Source organism: Nicotiana attenuata, chromosome 9, assembly GCF_001879085.1.
Source record: "Nicotiana attenuata strain UT chromosome 9, NIATTr2, whole genome shotgun sequence".
NCBI lineage: Eukaryota > Viridiplantae > Streptophyta > Magnoliopsida > Solanales > Solanaceae > Nicotiana > Nicotiana attenuata.
The window spans coordinates 28,756,415-28,775,774 of NC_031997.1; the positions used below are offsets into that span (position 1 = coordinate 28,756,415).

The following is a 19,360-nucleotide window of genomic DNA, read 5'->3' on the forward strand; positions in this document are numbered from 1 at the left end:
TCCTCAGACACAGCGCCCTCCTCCAACAGGTTCTTAAAAATGTCAAGCTGGGCTTCGGCATAGACCCAAAGATCATGAGTCTGGGGGCGAACGCCGGCACGAGCTGGTCCAGCCAAGGCCCTCAGGCGCTGGTTCTCTTCCTCCAAAATAGCAACCCGATCCGACAAATCCTGGGCCTCCTGATCAATCTCGCCAATTCGCTCCTCAAGCCTCGCCTCCCTAAGAGCCGCAGCCTCACCCTCCAACTCTCGTTGAGACTCCTGGACGCGAACCGCTGCCTCAAAGGCCGCCGCCCTAGTTGACGCGTCCCTCTCCGCACGCTCCAGGTCGATGACCTGACCCTCTAGGGCAGCCAGCTTCGCTCCCCACTCGGCCTCAATTTCCACAATCCTGGCCCGACTTGCTCTATCTCCAGCTGTAGTTCCCGCACCTTGCCTTCCAGATACTCGCACTTGGCGGCGACACCCCTCCCCACTTCGAGCTCCTCGTCCTTGAGACGAATTCGCTCCTCGAGCTCACTCCTGCTGAGCAGCACTTGCAATAGCTCACGGTCCTTCCGCTCCAACTCCTCGCCCAACGCCTGGTTACGAGGATCATTTATCAACCGCTCATGCAGCTCACGGCACCTATCGCGGTAACGACGGTACTACCCCAACATCTGTAAAAAGATCCTCGACCGAACGTTGGCCCTGCGGATATTCTCCACTTCTAGTATATACGACTGCAAAACATAAAGAGTAGTTAGAAAAATGTCCGCTCCACACTAAAGGGCTGACGGATTAAAATTCTAGTATAACATACCCGCAAGCCCATTACGGCCACCTCTTCCATCACGGCGACGTCCGGAACCTCCCTCAGGGACTCATTCGCAGCCTCGGAACACAGCAGGTTAAACTGCTCCACCAACTCACCCCTCTGGGCCAACAGGTTCATATCTACGGGAATATCAACGAGGCGGGCCCCCCCCCTCCCGCATTGACCACTGAATGTGTGATACCCTCTTCAAATATTCGAACGTCATCAGGGTCCAGGTCAGACTCAGACTCATACTCGTCCACCGTCGCGGCCTTCCCCTTCTCCGCCGCCGACAGTGTGGCACGACCAACCAAGGATGACGGCGGCTCGACCAAGGTCGCGGCAGTAGTCTCCAAGGACCGTCCATTCGTCGCATCCGCAGCAGGAACTTCTGTTCGAGGTGCAGCAACAGCGGAGTCCTCTGGGCTCTGACTCACAGAAAAAGCACCAACCGTATGTTCCGTCTCTGCAGCGGATTCTACGACAATGCCTCCCTCCTGGCCCGCCGGAGGAGAATCCAAGTTAATCACAGTGGGGGGAGCCATCTCGAAGCCCACTCTCCGCCTCTTTGGTGGGTCGTCCTCCTCCCCGGTCGACAACGAATCAGCTCGCGGACGAACAGTACTGGACGGGCCATCATCCTGAGGCACGGCCCGGGCTGGGTTGGTGAGAGCCACCGACTCCACAGATGTCGCCCTCGACGAAGGACGAGCTACAGATGGAGCACTAAGCCGAGCGACCGCATCCGGGCGATGAAACGCCAACTGAGGGGACCGGGTTCTTCGAACCCTCCCTAATCACAACGAACAAAGTTCAGGAAATGAGAAATGGACAGAAGAGGTCGGGAAGTAAGAAAGCAATCTCACTTGTGAGGGGCCTACGACCGAACTTCAGATGGAACGACGCCCAAGTGCGAATCCCCGCTGTGTGGGGCAGGACGGCCTCTACCCATTCCCGGATTCCCTCCAAGGGCGGCGGCGGCACCTTCTCGGCTGCAGAACATCAGAAATAAGTCTACAAGTAACACAAGACATAAGGAAAGATAGACCGAAACGAATTCTGGCGACTGAAAGCAGATACTTACGGGCGAAATTCCACACCGCCGGGAAGCCAGTCGGATCCGCCACGAGATGCTCGGTCCGCACGAAGAAGAAATTATCAGCAAAGCGGCGGTTGGTACGGTCGTCCATACCGACCACCAACCCTCTTGACCCACGAGGACGCGTGTGGATCATAGTGCCCTGAATCCTTTGGGGGGCGAACAGGCTAAGCACGTGCCTCAGGGTCACTTTACGACTTGCCAGCTTCGCGTATTTAATAAACATGAGAAAGAGCTTATACAAGTACGGAGATATCTGGGCGGGCCACACCTCATAGTAGCGACAAAAGTCGACCACCAGCATCGGGAGCGGCAATGTGTACCCCGCAATGAAAGGGTACACGTAGAACGAGCAGTACCCAGGGCGGTCTATCTGCACCCTATCATTTTTCTCGGCGGGTATTATCTCGACGTAGCTGGGGATGCCCCATCGCTCCCTCAGCTCCTTTATTCCAGACTCCCCCATAAGGGATCAATGTCGGGGTACTCCCTGCCGCCGTCGGCGCTGAAGTCTTCCACCACCTTCCCCGCACGGAACAAGATCTCATCCACTGAGGGAACATCTTCGTTCTCCGCTAGGCCTAAATCCCTCTCCGCCGGAGCGTGACCCTTAGTCGTCGGCGGGATGGCCGGAAGATTGTCGTGAGAAAAAGTTCCCGCCATTGTTAACTCAGAGATGAAGAGGGAAGTTTTATCGGAAAAACAGGAAGATGAGAGGAAGATTGTGAGAGAAGAGGCAAAGAAAGAGCTCAGAATGCCCAAGGGATGAATATTCCGAAGACCCTCTCGAAAACAGGCAAAAAGAAAGTATGAATGACAAAGGGCAAGGTCTAGCCCATTGATAGGGCACGAATTCCCCAAGCGCGGAGACCAACAGTCGTCATTAGAAGCTGGCCAGTCACGCAAACAATTTGGTTCCTCAGGAACATGCGCCATAATGACTGTCAAGCGCCATCACGACTGTTCGCACAAAGCAACGTTCCATCTATCAGCCGTCGTCTCACCTTCAAAACCGTCGCGACGGTGTGAAAAGTATCGACGAACACCCTCTATGTTGTTTCGAAACTCATGGCGTGACAGTGTACGAACCACTCACAATACGACCACGTCGCTACATAGTCCGTTCGTCGAGGCCGATAGGGTACAACCCCGACGAACGAAGGGACTAACTGTATCGGTCAGAAATCTGACCAATCGACCGTCGTGGTATCGACCCCGTCTCAAGTACGCTCCCCAAAGCAATGACCAGCGAACCTGACCTCGCCCAATCCGCATCAAATACGAAGCAAGCGTTGAGGTCGCCCCCTCTACCTGGTCGACCAAAAGAAGGCCCAATGGGCGTGAGGCCCCAACTATAAATAGGGAAGAAAAGAGTTATTTTAGGGAGGGGGCTCTCCAGATATTTAAAGGCATTCTCTCTCCCCCCCTCTCTCTCTCGCTGGCCCTCTCAAAAAAGAAAAAGAATATCCCTTCTCAAAAGAAGAAGAAGCCCCGGAAGAGGAGAGATAAACGGATTCCCTGAACCTCTCCCAAAAAAGGCAGGATCGATCTGGAGGATAGAAAATGGATTACCGTTCCCTGAACCTCTCTAAGGAGAGGCAGGACCAATTTTCATGATCAATAAAGCCTCTTGAATGCCATCTCTATTACGTCTGCTATTCTATTGCTTCAGTTCTTAATTCAGTATTAATTATGGTTGGCTATGATTTACCCCGTTTTATACATTTGATTGATTTGCTTAAATATTGTTCGGAGCAACATTTTAAGTCAAACAAATTTGGCATCCATTTATCAAAATACACGTATTAGAACTAGAATTGCTAGTAATCATTTAGATAGTAGGCCACATTAAAAATTAGCTTTAACTTATACTAACATGTACTATAATTATAGCATTATTTTTTTTATATAATTAAAGTATTTTAATATGTTGAATCAAATAGTAATTTTTTATATTTAAATTATTAATATCACTTTTTATATACAAGTAATTATAATCAATTGAGTTTATATTATGTATACTGTCATCACAAAAAAAATACTACTATAAAATCATATTTTCTTGATGTATCAGGTAGCGCTTTATCTTATTTTTTAGATCATAAATTTCACTTTTATGAAGATCTTTTGGGTGATATTAGTGTAATTCTTTTTTTAATATTGACCATGTAATATCTTAAACTCTACAATAATTATAGAGGCCTATATTCACCGGCCAAGTGTCAATGCAGGAGAGAACCTTTGCGTCTGAATAGAGGGCCTGCTTTCACGTGGCCCCACTTAAAACCCTAGTCCATGACTTCCTCTCTGTTTCCATCTTCTCCTCCATCTCTATATATACCTCCTCCTCTCCCAATTACTCCTCTCATATATGGTGTAACCCTAGAATAACCAGAGAGTCGAAGCTAGAGAAATTTCAGGTCGCCGCTGCGGAAGATCCACAACCATTTGCTTCCGCTGCTGCGTTCTGCTTTTGAAATTCTTTCGCTCCGACTCTAACCATTAAAACAAATGGCTCGCTCTTTCTCTAACACCAAGGTCCTCTTTGCTTTCGTCTCCGATTCTGTTTCTGCTTTTCTTAGCAGGTAATGACCGTAACATCCTTTTATCCCATGGATAAGAACTAAGTATATGAATGTTCCGATCCCTTTTTCCCTGTATATATATAGCGTTTTTCGATATAAATCTATATACTAAATTTTATCTCAACTACATAAACTTATATAGTATCCCAGTGAATACTTTGTTGCATTCACAGCATAATTGTAAAATTAGGCCGAACGAAAACAGGGGATAGGAGGAGTCGAGTTTTTGCTAATTTCGTTGATTTGCCGTGATGCTGTTTTTCGGTCGATGTGATTTAGATGTTTTTGTTTTTTTGACATGTGTATGTGAATGTTGTATGTGTAGGCGCGGATACGCAGCGGGATCGCAAGGGGCGGCGGTTTCAGGTGGTGCGAAAGGAGGGGTGCCAAGGAGCAACATGATGATGAACAAAAGTGGAGAGGAATCAGTGAAGACATCATGGGTGCCAGATCCAGTGACCGGTTACTACAGGCCAGAGGGAGTTGCTAATGAAATTGATGCTGCTGAGCTTCGGAAGATGCTGTTGAAGCACAAACCTAGAAACAACTGAAAAGCCATTTGATTAAAAGCAAAGCTGTGCCTTATCAGATTTTTTTTTTGTGAATTCTACTCCTCGATGCTTACTGCTTTTTAAAATTGTAAGCTTAATAGTGTTATCCTATCTCTATGTTTTATTTATGCAAAATGAACACTTATGAAAAGGAAAGGTTGTAGTAGTATTAAATTCCGGTTCTTAGCTATTTAGTTTTTGAATTAATCTTGAATAAACAATCTTTATGCCCCGTTTGGCCATGAGTTTTCCCAAAATAAATTTGGGATTTATTTTCAAAACTCATGTTTGGCCATAAATTTTGCTCATATTTTGGCCAAATCCCAACTCCCAAATTTCAAATCCCAAAATCAGCCGATTTTGGGCCAAAATCCCAAAACTTGAAAATTATATACATGTTTTTCCAAAATAAAGTTGGAAAATATGTTTTGAAAACGTATGTCCAAACACATTTTCATCTTCAAATAAAACTTCACCCAAATCAAATTTTTCAAAATAAATTTGGAATCTATGGCCAAACGCTAGCTTTACGATTTGACTGAAAAATTGGGAGTACTCTCTCAATTTCAATTTAAATGAGCAGTTTGACTCGATACTGGCATGGTGTTTAAGGAAAAAAAAGCTTTATAAATCAAGTTTTTTTCCCTTTATTTTGTCTTCTGCATTTACTAACCTAACATTAATAGGAAGAGCCAAAGACTATTTTAACGGATATAAATGTGAGCGGCTTAGCGTACAACTAGACGACTAGTGCTTTCGGCTTTGATTCTAACATTCATTTGTGTGATGTCTAATGATAATTGATAACAGAAAAAACAATCATCTGTTGCAACTTTTTTAATCATATCTTAGTACTTCATATTTTTGTTATCACTAATATAATGTAATAAGTCGAACGACATTTTAAACTTAATTAAGAGCAATATAAAATGTCACAGGATTTTTGACCCCAGTAGAATAATCCTTCTTCATATTTGAATCTTGGAAACAAGTCAATGGGATATGGAAAATAGACAACGCGTCATCCGCACCCTTCATTCTTCCGTATCATCTGAATCCCCAAGCTAATCATTCACTTATTTCACTGATTGGTCTATATATACAACAACAACAAACCATATACGACCATTAATGCAGTCAAACAAAAATAAATGGAGATTATTTATAAGCACCCAATATTTACTCCAAATTGTTGAGTGTAACACATGTTTTTTCATAGACACTTGTCACTTATTCACGTTTCAGTTACATATGCTTTTGCTTTGATTTGTGATTATTAGATTTTTTTATTTGGTGTGAATACATGTTCGTAAGGCCCTTTTTTTATTATATGCCCCTTCACTTTGTCGGTTCTCCCTCATGTGATGGCAATATGTAACAAACCACATATTACACCCAAATCAACACATGGTATTAACTCACCAAACGAAATTACAATAACCAAGTGTTCATAGAACAATAGAATATAACACTTAAGGAAATAGAGACGAGATGAGAAAAGAAACTGCAACAGGAAGCTAAGAAGAAAGGGGATAGGATACAGAGTCAGAATAGGAGATGAGAAGCACAGACTTGAGCCGAAACTTCAACATAATTCGCATATTCTTTCTTTCTAACCTCGTAGTTCTTTTTATCCACTTTCTAACTGGGCCTGGATCCCATATATAATTGGAATATTTACATTCATATGCCATATAGGAAACTATATTACCCTCAATGTTTAAGGTTTGATATAATAATATTTAGTATACCTAATTACCAATTATATACCATTAGTGGTTTCTAAGGGTATTAATTACACTCCTAATTTAATGGTACCATATATTCCTTCTAATACCACTCCCTCTACGTTTCTCTCTCCAATTCCCACACCTTCACCCACGTTTCCCTCCCACACCCATGATTTATGTATCAAAATCCCATTATTTCTTCCATAGCCAAGGCACTGTCGGCACCTCTGCAATCTTGTCCCAATGTTTTTGTGCCCAGGGAAGATGAGCACAAGCCTGATCGATTTGATGGTTATGATTTCGGGTTCCTTCAGTAATATAAGAGGAAAGGAAAAGAGAGCAGCAATTCCACCACTAATAGCCATTAAAAAACTTTGAATCTTTGAATTCAAATTTGGGTTTTCAAAAATCATTATTTGTTTGGATTGGGTATTGTTGTAAATAATTGGGAATATGGTTTGGAGTTTATATCTCAATTTTGAGGGGTTTTGGTGAAGATTAGACTTGGTTTTGGCTGAATTTCAGATTGAATCTCGAAGAAAAAGAAGAAGCAGACATGACATACATTATATTGCAGCAATTATAGAAAAATTGTAGAAAAATTATAGAATGTTGTTTATTTTATTTTTTTTGAGCTTTTGTGTTTTTGTGTTAAAAGTTCTGAAGGGAGCTTGTTATTCCACTTCGTCTGTTTTGGAGCTAACTTGTGCAGAGGAGAAGATATTTTTTAAGTTGTATATATTGCTATACCTTTCAATTCAAGAAAGTATGGTTGTATTGTATTTAAAGATGCGTGAATTTGTAGAATAGGTTGAATGTGAGGAATGAGTCAAATAAGACTCACAATGGCTTATTTTCTACATTTAATCTACAACAAAACTACATATCATTTGAAAAATTAATATGAAAATACAGAATTTCAATGTTTCTACAAATTATCTACAAAATTTCTACAAACTGCTCATAACAGAATTTATCGTTATTTTCATGCATGTTCGTCAAAGTTACTTGGTATGCCAACATCTCCCGTTATAGAGGAATACAACTTATCTACAATTTTCTACAACTTTCACACATTATTTCCACCAGTTAAATATAACTACAATAACATAAAATTTGAGCTTTGCATTTTTGTGTTAAAAGTTTTTATGGGAGCTTGTTATTCCACTTCGTCTGTTTTGGAGCTAACTTGTGCAGAGGAGAAGATGTTTTTTAAGTTATATATATTGCTATACCTTTAAATTCAACAAAGTACGGTTGAATTGCATTTAAAGAGGCGTGAATTTGTAGAATAGGTTGAATGTGAGGAATGAGTCAAATAAGACTCACAATGGCTTGTTTTCTACATTTATTCTACAATAAAACTGCATATCATTTGAAAAAGTAATTTGAAAATACAGAATTTCAATGTTTCTACAAATTATCTATAAATTTTCTACAAACAGTTCAAAACAGAATTTATCTTTATTTTCATGCATGTTCGTCTGGACCACTAAAGTTACTTGATATGCCAACATCTCCCGTTATAGAGGAATACAACTTATCTATAATTTTTTACAACTTTCACACATTATTCCACCCAGTGAAATACAACTACAATAACATAAAACTTACATACAAAATTTATACAATATATCTTTTGTATATTTTGTATCTGATTTATACATAGTAAAAACAATTTTCATACAACTAATTATATATTATACAACTTATCTACAAATTATCTACAATTTTCGTACATTATTTCTACTAAGTTATATACAACTACAATATAATACCACTTAAATATAATTTTTATACAATGTTGTTCTACTTTCATACAATAGTTAAATGAATAAAAAATAAATAAACAAACGAATACAATTTTTCTACAATTTTTCTACAATTACTGCAATATAATGTATGTCATGTCTTCTTCTTCTTTTTCGAGTTTCAATCCGAAATTCAGCCAAAACCAAGTCTAATCTTCACCAAAACCCCTCAAAATTAAGATATAAACTCCAAACTATATTCCCAATTATTTGCAACAACACCCAATCCAAACATATAATGATTTTTGAAAACCCAAATTTGAATTCAAAGCTTTTGAAACGACGAGGGGGCGGCCACGTTTTAGGTATATATTAATCAAAGGCTGTAATAAGCCTATTGACTTAGACTTAATCATCGAAAGCACTAATAACGTCTGAAATGCTGCGGTTGCTTACGCAAAGGTTAAAGCCTATGATTAGCCATAGAACAAGCAAGTAACGTACTTAGCTCTTTTATGTTCTTTGTGGACTTCGCTCTTCTTGACCCCATCAGCCAAGAGGCCGGCCCACACCTTTGTTGGAATGGAATTGGTATTTCTTTTGAGCGTAGAATCGGGAGCAGATTATCTTTCAAAGCAGTATTTGTGTTCAGGTCCCTTTTTGGGAAAAAGCTTACTCATGCTGTCTAATCATACCAAAGTTAATCATAGCATATATCGTAAATCGTAAGAAAGGTTAGCACTACGAAGCTAACCCTAAGAGGAATCAAGAATAGATTTCGTCGCCCAAACGTAAGGATTGCTAAGATTACTTGAAACATAAACTCGCATTAACTGTTTCTAACGAAATTCACAGTAGTATCCCTAAGAAAACCCTCCATTGTCCTCTAGCGAATTGATAAAATATTTGATGGCCTCCATTTACTAATGGAATAGAACTGAAAAGAGGAAGGAAAAGAAAACAAGGTCCTCTAATCAACAAGATAAATGTTGTCATTTTCATCGTGCTTAATTGTGCTTATCTCGTGTGTCAAGAGTGACAATAGAAGCATGCCAGAAAAGGAAAATACAACGAATATAGAATGGGACATAGCGAAGCATGAGACGCCCAACTTCTTTTTGGCCAAGCGTTTGAAATCAGTATATTTTGAAAAGTGTTTTTTCTCAAAAGTAAAAATACTTTTAATAAAAAATAATTTATGTTTGATTAATTAATGTAAAAAGTACTTTTAAACAGCAACTAATGTTTGACCAAACTTTTAAAAAGTACTTATAAAATGCTACTTTTGCAGCTTCTCAAAACCAGTTTCTTCTTCTACTCAAATACTTTGTCCTTCAAGCTGACCAAACATCTTAACTTTGAGAAAAAGTACTTTTAGCCCAAAAAAGAACTTAACCAAACATGCTATAAGTTGAGTCAAGATGCATTGTATTTTTTTATGATAATGATGAAGAATTCTAGTGCACGTCACCTTCATTTTCCAAGTTAGCTTCCCCCTTTTTGACCTTTTGTCCTCTGATTTAACAGAGTACGAGGTACATAGAGCTTTTGATAAAGCAACGAGACAAACATTGATAGCATTCATGGTAGCTCAACATTATTAAAGGAGAAGTATGAAACTTTGAAAGCTCCAAGAAGGCCCATGACAAGGTCTCAAACAAAGAAATTTCAAGATAAGTTTAATGGGCTTCAATTGGCAATCAAAAAGTGTCTTATAATAGAATAAGAGCTCCAGCACAAGGAGGATCTTTGGGCCAAGTCTTAGAACTATTTGGAGGCCCAAATTAAAGTCCAAGAGGAGATGGAATGAGGCCCAAATATGCCCCAAAAGAGAGGAATTTTAAGCAGTGCAAATAAGCCCAAAAAATAATTTCTAGAATATATATTTAATAGTTGTTTTAATCTATATTGACTTGCATTGGTCTATGTGTATGTTGACTACATTGGTCTTAGTGTGGGTAGTCTTCTATGCTTCTAGGGAATATAATGCTCATTTATTGAAGTATTGACTAGCTCCTTCTTTACTACTATATAAAGGGGTGCTTTCTTCCATTGTGGAGGGAAATTGAAGATTAATATTATTATTGTGAGTTCTTTTGAACCTTTGTGAACTTTACTTTGAGATTTATCTTGCAACCCTAACTAGTTCATAGCTTAAGGTAGTAAGATAATTTTCTTTCTTGTGATATCTTTGGTTTCTTTTGATATTCTTCGAGGACGACTAGTTTCTTTTACTAGTTGTTGTCATAAGTTATTCAAACTAGAAGTCAAGATCCGAATCTAGTTCTTGATTAGCTTATCTCTAGTGAAGGCAATTGGTTTCATAACCAACTTGTTGTCATTAGGATCTTGTCAAAATTTAGATTAACATAATCTCGGGGTTCTTGGACCTGTCCTTGAATTTCGACATATCTAGTTTATTTTTCTTGCTTCTCTTAATCCGCTTGCATTTCTTTACTGCTTCCGCATTTTATCAACTTATTTTCTTTAAGTTCTTGGGTCTCCCAACCTTTGTGTTATCAAGTGGTATTAGAGCAGTTGTATCAAGATTACGTTCTTGATAAATCTTGGGGATTTCTTGAACAGAGGAGCAAAAAAAAAAAAGAAAAAGAAAAAGTTACTGTAGCAGTGAATAGTACACTATAAAAAACGAAAAAAAATACCTTTCAAAACAAAAAAGGGAGAAACATATTTGCTCTTCAAGAAATCAGATTTTATTTGTGTTTGTTTCCAAAGTCAAGAAAGGAAACAAGAAGAGGGGATCCTAGATCTTTAAGAATAAGAAAAAAATCAATAGTTCTAATTCTTTGATCTTGTTCTAAAAAAAATCCTTTTCTTTCTTCGAAGTTTGTTTCAACTAAATTCTACTCTTTCTTGGATTGGTTCTTCACTTTCTTTAGTGCCCCAAAATTCCTTGTTTTACTACTAAGGGCTTTGATACGAGTTGGGTTTAATTATAAATCTATAAGGTATTTTTCAAAGTTTAATTGAGGGGGAAAAGGCAAGAGAGGGTGAGAACAATTGAGGGAAAGAGCCAAAATTTGAGTGATAACTATTATTATTTTATTTTTATTTTTTTTAAAAAGATGTCTCATACAGGTGCTAGTGATGATGAACTGAGGGCTCTTTAGGAAGCCGAAATCCGAGCAAGAAACGATTTACTCTACAAGCTATGCATCAACAATTTGAGAGGTGGAACTTACAATTCCAAGAGATAAGGAATACTATTGCTGAACAAAATGAGACAATAGCTGCACTTAGGAGGGGAAATCAACCTTTTTTACAACCTCGAAAAAATCCTAGGCCTTATAATAGAAGAAATGTACCCATGCCCCCATTGTAAATCAAGAAAACCCTATAGATGATTTTGTTGATGATCTTGATGTAAATCTAGATAGAGTGGGAAGAGATAGGAGGGGGCAACGAGGTAGAGTAGAACATGATAATATTAGCAGCATAAAAATGAAGATGCCATCTTTTAAGGGCACAAGAGACCCAGACTTGTACCTTGACTGGGAGCGAAAAGTTGAGGCCATCTTTGACTGTCACCACTACTCTGAAAGTAAGAAGGTTAAACTTGTTGTTGTTGAATTTTCTGATTATGCTTCTATTTGGTGGAAAAAACTTATAAGGGACAGACAACAAGATGGAGAACCACCCATTGCTACTTGGACCGAGATGAAGAGAGTCATGAGGAAGAGGTTTGTGCCTTCCCACTTTCAAAGAGACCTGCAACTGCGTCTTCAAACCTTGAAGCAAGGAACCATGACTGTTGATGAATACTTTAAATCTATGGATATGGCTATGATCCAAGCTAATTGTCTGGAAGAAGAAGAGGCCACTATGGCTAGATTTCTTAATGGTTTAAATAGAGAATAACTTATGTAGTAGAGATACAACAATATGTAACTATAGATGAATTAGTAGATTTGGCTGTAAAAATAGAAAAGTAAAATAAAAGAAGGCAACAAGCTAGCTCATGGAGAAGTCGGCCAAACACCAATTCCAAGAAGCCATGGCCAAAACAAGAAGTGATTTCTAGACCTCAAGAAGACAAGGAAAAAGGTAAAATTGATGAGAAAGAGGGAGGTAAAGCTTTCAATTCTAGATCCTTAAACCATTTAGTTCCATTCAATGTCACAAATGTCATGGAAGAGGCCATATGATGCATGAATGTCCAAATAGAAGAAATATTCTTTTGAGAGAAGATGGAAGATATGAGAGTGAAAAAAGTGAGGAAGAAGAGGGAGTAGTAAGTGAAGATGATGTAGAACTTCCTAATGACGGTTTGGTCGGGGTAATTATGAGGACTATAGATGGAGAATATGAGGGAGAAAAAAGTGAGGAAGAGGAAGAAGAGGAAGGTGTAAGTGAAGATAATGTAGAGTTACCTTTCAATGATGGTTTGGTTGGGGTAGTTAGGAGGATTATGACTATTAATTTAGGAATCAATAGTGAAGAACAAAGAGAAAATATATTTCATACTAGGCGTGGAATAAAGGGGAAAACTTGTTTTATGATTATTGATAGTGGTAGTTGTGCTGATGTGGTGAGTTCACACTTGGTGAACATGTTAGAGCTTGCATGCATGAAACACCCTAAGCCCTATAGACTCCAATAGTTGAATGATAGTGGTGAACTGAAAGTCAACAAACAATGCATGATTTCCTTCAATGTTGGTAGGTATGTGGATGATGTTCTTTGTGATGTGGTTCCTATGCAAGCTTGTCACATCTTGTTAGGTCGCCCATGGCAATATGATAGGAATGTTTTTCATGATGGAAGAAAGAATAGATATTCTCTTGAGCTTAATGGCAAGAAGTATACTCTTGCTCCTTTAAGTCCTTCTCAAGTGTTTGAGGATCAAAAGATATTGAGAGAAATAATGGGGAAAAAAAGGGGAGGAAAAAAAAGTGAGCTTGAGGGAAAAGAAAAGAAAGAAGGCCAAGAGGTAGAAAAAAAAAAGAGATGGCCAAGAGAGAGAGAGAGAGAGAAGGCAGCAACTTGAGCAAAGTGGTAAAAGAGGGTTTGAGTTATAAAAAGGAAAGTTTTGGTAAGCAGAAAGAGGCAAATGTCACGACCCAAAATCCATTAAGGGTCGTGATGGCGCCGGATACCATTGTCAGCAAGCCAACATCAATTTACTAGTAATTTCTTATTTTAATATTTTCGAAATCGTTTCCTTTATACATTAAACAATAAGTAATGAATTTCACTGAATAGATATTGATGTCTTTAAACAACTTAATATTAAATAATCCCATAATCATCCCAGAACCCGGTGTCACAAGTGCATGAGCAATTACTAAGAACTCAAATAAAGTACAATAACGGTCCGGAATACAAATTGGACAGAATATAAATATAATACGCTGAAAGAGACTATACTGGTTGCGGGTCGCCTCGAGGAATGCAGCTCACCTAGTCTCCGTATCATCCATGCTGCTACGCCCAGTAGGCCACTAGAAATACATGCGCCTGTGCAACAATAATGCACAGCAAGTGTAGCATGAGTACGAAAATAACGTGTACTCGGTAGTATCCCGTCTAATCTCGAAGAAGTAGAGACGAGAGCCCAATTCCAACATCCGAAATTCTCTGCCAGGACTGTTTCCAATATATGAACACCGTATCAATCACTACACGAGGTACCACAACATGACTGCATGCCTTTGCCGAATTCTCACCATGCACCACATCATTCACAGGACCATAATAACATTCTCTTATCATATTAACCGACATTCCCCGAATCTAATGCTCACAATGCACCTCATAACCTGTATAAGTCTTGTTCAAACTCTTACAATACCGCCATGACGAAAGAGACGTGTAAAAATTCATAACCAACTCCTGAGTCAACAAATCATTGAGTCTATACTTCAGACAAGAACATTACCTCGTTCTGAACCAAATAATGATCTTTGCTCTTTAATATACTTCATACGATCCGATTGCACTGATGCTAGATCCAATAACCTTGTCTCACCCAGTACGAACTGCTCAGGTAACAAGCCACCCCAAACATGACCAAGAGTCTCATATGATGCCACAATGTGTCAATAGGCTACCAACTCGAACGTGATACATAAGAAAACGAACTCTGGAAGGGACTACTCAACTCACGCAGCTAATATGAACTTTCCTCAGAAAATGGAAAACAAAACACACAGAATAGAATATAAGGGACTGTAATCATCATCACACTGTTGCGGCGCGCAACCCGATCCAAACTACACCCGTGGCGGCGTGCTACTCGATCCACACATAGAACTCACACAAGGAGATACACACATAGCTAAATTGCTCATTATTACTAAATACCGAATATCGGTTGTAAGCACACTAAGGGCATAATATCATCCCTGGAAAGACAGATAGCGCAATACGCTACAAAACTCAAGCACAACTGAGGTGCGATATATAATCTAAATCACAAGAGCCATCCTGTTCACATAACACCGACGCTACGCAGAACCTTAACACATAAGAAATTTATCATGCCGTTTCACAACTCCCACAGCGAAATATAGCATTACATGAAATAGCTGATGATGAAACAACATCCCACCTTCGAATATTTCTCCATGAGGAGCGCTAGGCTGAAATGAACATATTTGGCCTGACATAGAGCCCATATTCATATTCAAATCCATCCACATACCTCAAGCCGATTTTGATCGCACCGTACTAGGCAAATAACCTTTCAAGGGTCCATAAATGCCCATTTTTCCTATAACTCACAAGAACAACCATCATAACAGGAGTAAACCTCCACCGTCCACAACCCAATAAACCGAGTGCCCTTCCAACATGAATCCTCACATTAGCGATATCACCACAATCTTCATACTAGGTTTAAACTTCCAATCGATCAAGTGACTACATGTCACACTCATACAATCTTCCCGTGAGACACGCTCCCACGACCTTTCGCACCAGATAACAAGTATGCACATCCATACCACCGGCCGTACTAATGCTGTAAGGCATAACAATAATCCATAACCAGGTTGCAAAGCCTCTTTCACAAAACAACAATCTCAGATGACGCTGAAGACAATATCGGCTTACTCTAAACATTCAAATCCCTTTCCTTCTCCTCCGAGCTTGTGACATCCTTGCCAACACTGAACCGCAACGTCGGTTCCTCACTTTCAATTTTCATGCCGCTCACTGCACCTAACATGCCAGTATGTGACAGTAATAGAATTTCATCCTAACTCCTTAACCATTAATAGGGTGTACACTTCACCATACAGAAACTCTTTACTTAACGCATTCCAAGAGAACCGTAGCAACACGCGAGTGAATTCCCATAACCATAGAACATTCAAATTCTCAGGTAGTGGTCTAAACCATCATAACCCTTCCGGGATCCGCCTACACATAACATGCCATAATACTTGAATACTTCCAATAATATCAATTACGGCGGCCGTCGAGCCTTGTACGTACCTCCATCACTATGCCATTTCAATCATGGCTAACCAATCTATCTTCTTCTAATTCATCCTTAACTTGCCTTAGAGAAAACAATAGCTCCATTCCTTACATCACCAACCTGAATCCGCACTCACCTTGAGTGACCCCATTCCACGAGACCACCCTATCTCCAAACCTATAGATCGTTTCATACACTCCTTGCACACATATTCGCATCTTCAACTGATACACCCATTCTGATATTTCTTTTACAAATCCAAAGCCCTTTTCTTTCCTCCCAATGCTACACTGCAAGTCAAAAACATCATAGAACATTCTGAGCCTCTTATCATAAGCTGCTACAAAAGCTCGATTCTTAACCATACTACAGGCTTGAATCCTTAGGCACCGCATTTTTAACCTTAGAATTCACTAGGACCGTTGTTGAGAGTCACCCACTCTAGCTTGCTCCCGAATATAATCAACTTCGAGGCTCCGCTGGCACATGAACACCCATCTCGATGAAGCACCCGACTGAATCACTTCCTTGTAAATCACCCATGTACGAAACACAAATCTTGAGTCTTCCCAAAGTCTAAACATAAGCCAATCAAGCCAACTATAGCACACCTTTACCAATTCCTTTGCTCAAATTACCACTTATGTTCCTTTCCCTTAGCCGAAATAACTTACCAATACGCCGGTAATCCGATAACCATACAACCCAATCGTAGGCGGTGGGATTCTCCCACTTAGCTTGAAGCTACTATTACACAACTCTGGAACCCACCAAGATTCCTTCTTCATTGTTGACATGATCTTACACAACCAACCCACCAAATTTCTCAAAATCCTTCTGTTAGCATTTCATGAACACTCTGAATCTCTAGCAATATTTACATATCCAACTTCTTACTGGATAGACAGTAAAATCCTTCGCAGAAGCTTTGCCAACCACGCGACCGCTGACCTTCTCACAGGAGATAACCCATCATGAGCCCGTGCTCATTCACCAACTGTACTAGTCTGTTCACTTCTTATGGACATCCACTAAGTACAAGGCAATATCTTCCAATTCAAAGTCATGTTGTATCCTCCTTCATATCAAGCAACTCCTTTTTGTTGTATCAAATCTCCCGCCGTATAATAGCTAATATTTCAAATTAAGCCCGTGGACCTAATCACCGTCAACTAAAATTCCCAAATCACTCTGAACTTTTGCTCGAGGTGTGTAGTTATCCTGCCACTGATCCCATATGCTACCCTGCCACTCTCCCACTTTGGCCAAATCCTTCTTCTTTAACAACTACTCGACTTCCACTTCTTATACCTGGCCTTCTAGAAATTTAACCACCGCGTGACACTTCCCACATGTCCTTCATCGTCCTTTGCTGCTCAGCTGATGCCTTAGATAAAAAATCTGGCTCAGTATCTCTTGAACCAATAGACCGCTACTAACTTTAAACCTTTCCGAAGATAATCTCTTCTCGAGCCATCGACATTAGAAACATCGACTCAATCCTGAACCACTGCACCCCGCGATCTCTGACAGCCGCTTCCCCATTGCTATCTCACAATATCATGCCCCGAAGGCGAATTGTAGAAGGTCATAACACCGGCAAACTTAGTACATTCAACAAGGACACAGCACCTCATCACATATGAAAATTCCACCACGCTCGCAAATACCAAGTCTCGTTACTCCATCAACCCGAATCTGAACCTTTCCTCCACCGGGAATAAAATACCAATCTCTAAATCATGCACTGAGTAAACCCCCCTTCAAGTCATTCACTGCCCCGACACGTAGGCAAGCATCCTACCACACATCAATACTGCGCGACAACCATTCATAAGCATCATGGCAACTTGTGCCTAGCCTCAGAGCTCTCAGAAGTACAGCTACTGAGCTGAAACGGTAGATTATCCTTCCACAAGGCGACGACAATAGCTCAAACAACCACGCAGGGAGAAATATCCTGTACCACATTTGTATTAGCATTACAATTACTCACTCGCCGATTCGTGACCAGCGCTTCGCCTCGCATAAGAATTTATGGAAAGGAAATGAAGGCATAAGCCTCAAAGGGAATCAAATCGCACGATGAGGAAATCAAGAAGGAAAGTGCTCCTAACAGCCCTGTAGCCTCTTGAAGATAAGTATAGACGTCTCCATACCGATCCGCGAGACTCTACTAGACTTGCTCATGACTCATGAGACTTAAGGGACCTAGTGCTCTGATACCATGTTTTCACGACCCAAAATCCATTAAGGGTCGTGATGGCGCCGGACACCATTGTTAGGCAAGCCAACACCAATTTACTAGTAATTTCTTGTTTTAGTATTTTCAAAATCGTTTCCTTTATACATTAAATAATAAGCAATGAATTTCACTGAATAGATATTGATATCTTTAACCAACTTAATATTAAATAATCCCATAATCATCCTAGAATCTGGTGTCACAAGTGCATGAGCAATTACTAAGAACTCAAATAAAGTACAATAATTGTCTGGAATACAAATTGGACAGAAAGTAAATACAATACGCTGAAAGAGACTAAAGTGGCTGCGGGTCGCCTCGAGGAATGCAGCTCACCTAGTCTCCGTATCATCCATGCTGCTACGCCCAGTAGGCCACTAGAAATACATGCGCCCGTGCAACAAAAATGCACAGCAAGTGTAGCATGAGTACAAAAATAACGTGTACTCAGTAAGTATCCCGTCTAATCTCGAAGCAGTAGAGACGAGAGGTCGACTTCGACACTTACTAGTGGTCCTATAATGATACACCAATAATATAATAAATCAAGGATTTTTATAATATGGTTGTAACTCAATAGAATGAAGCAAGTAAGCAATTCTTTCTTTTATAGGAAATTCCCAAATTCCTTATCATTATTTATACATTTATCTCAGGCAAGGGAGAACAAATATCAACATTTATAAATTCTAAGGCAAACATTACAAGCATGTGCAAATCATGCCGAGGACGTACGGCCTGATCCAACAATATTTAAACTATGCACTATCAGAGGGTCGAATGGCGCGAACCATAGATTCATCTATTACCCCGCTCGCGAATCATACATGCGACGCGATTGAATTTAAATAAACACACCGAACAGTCAATCAAGAAATCATCAGGGAATCAATTATCCAATAAAAGGAAATCTCTCTTTTTAAAAGTCAAGAAGCAATGTCTAGTTTTTAGAAAATTCATTTACCCGTTCAATAGGTTTTAAGCGTTTCAAATTGACAACAAGATTGCAAATATTACAAGTAAAGCATGCTTTTGGGTCCTAGACTACCCGAACTTAAGCATAATAGTAGCTACGCACGGACTCTCGTCACCTCGTGCGTACGTAGCCCCTCCCCCCCCCCCCCCCAAATAGAAGCACATATCCAATTAATTCACCTATG

The 19,360-nt window shown here is 40.0% G+C and overlaps 1 protein-coding gene across 1 annotated transcript; it reads left to right on the top strand.

The window, feature by feature from the left end:
- Positions 4,249–5,216, top strand: LOC109232196 (protein SENESCENCE-ASSOCIATED GENE 21, mitochondrial-like). Its single transcript, XM_019397880.1, has 2 exons — positions 4,249–4,479; positions 4,805–5,216. The coding sequence occupies exons 1-2, from the start codon at positions 4,406–4,408 to the stop codon at positions 5,028–5,030; spliced, it is 300 nt and encodes a 99-aa protein (XP_019253425.1). The 5' UTR covers positions 4,249–4,405; the 3' UTR covers positions 5,031–5,216.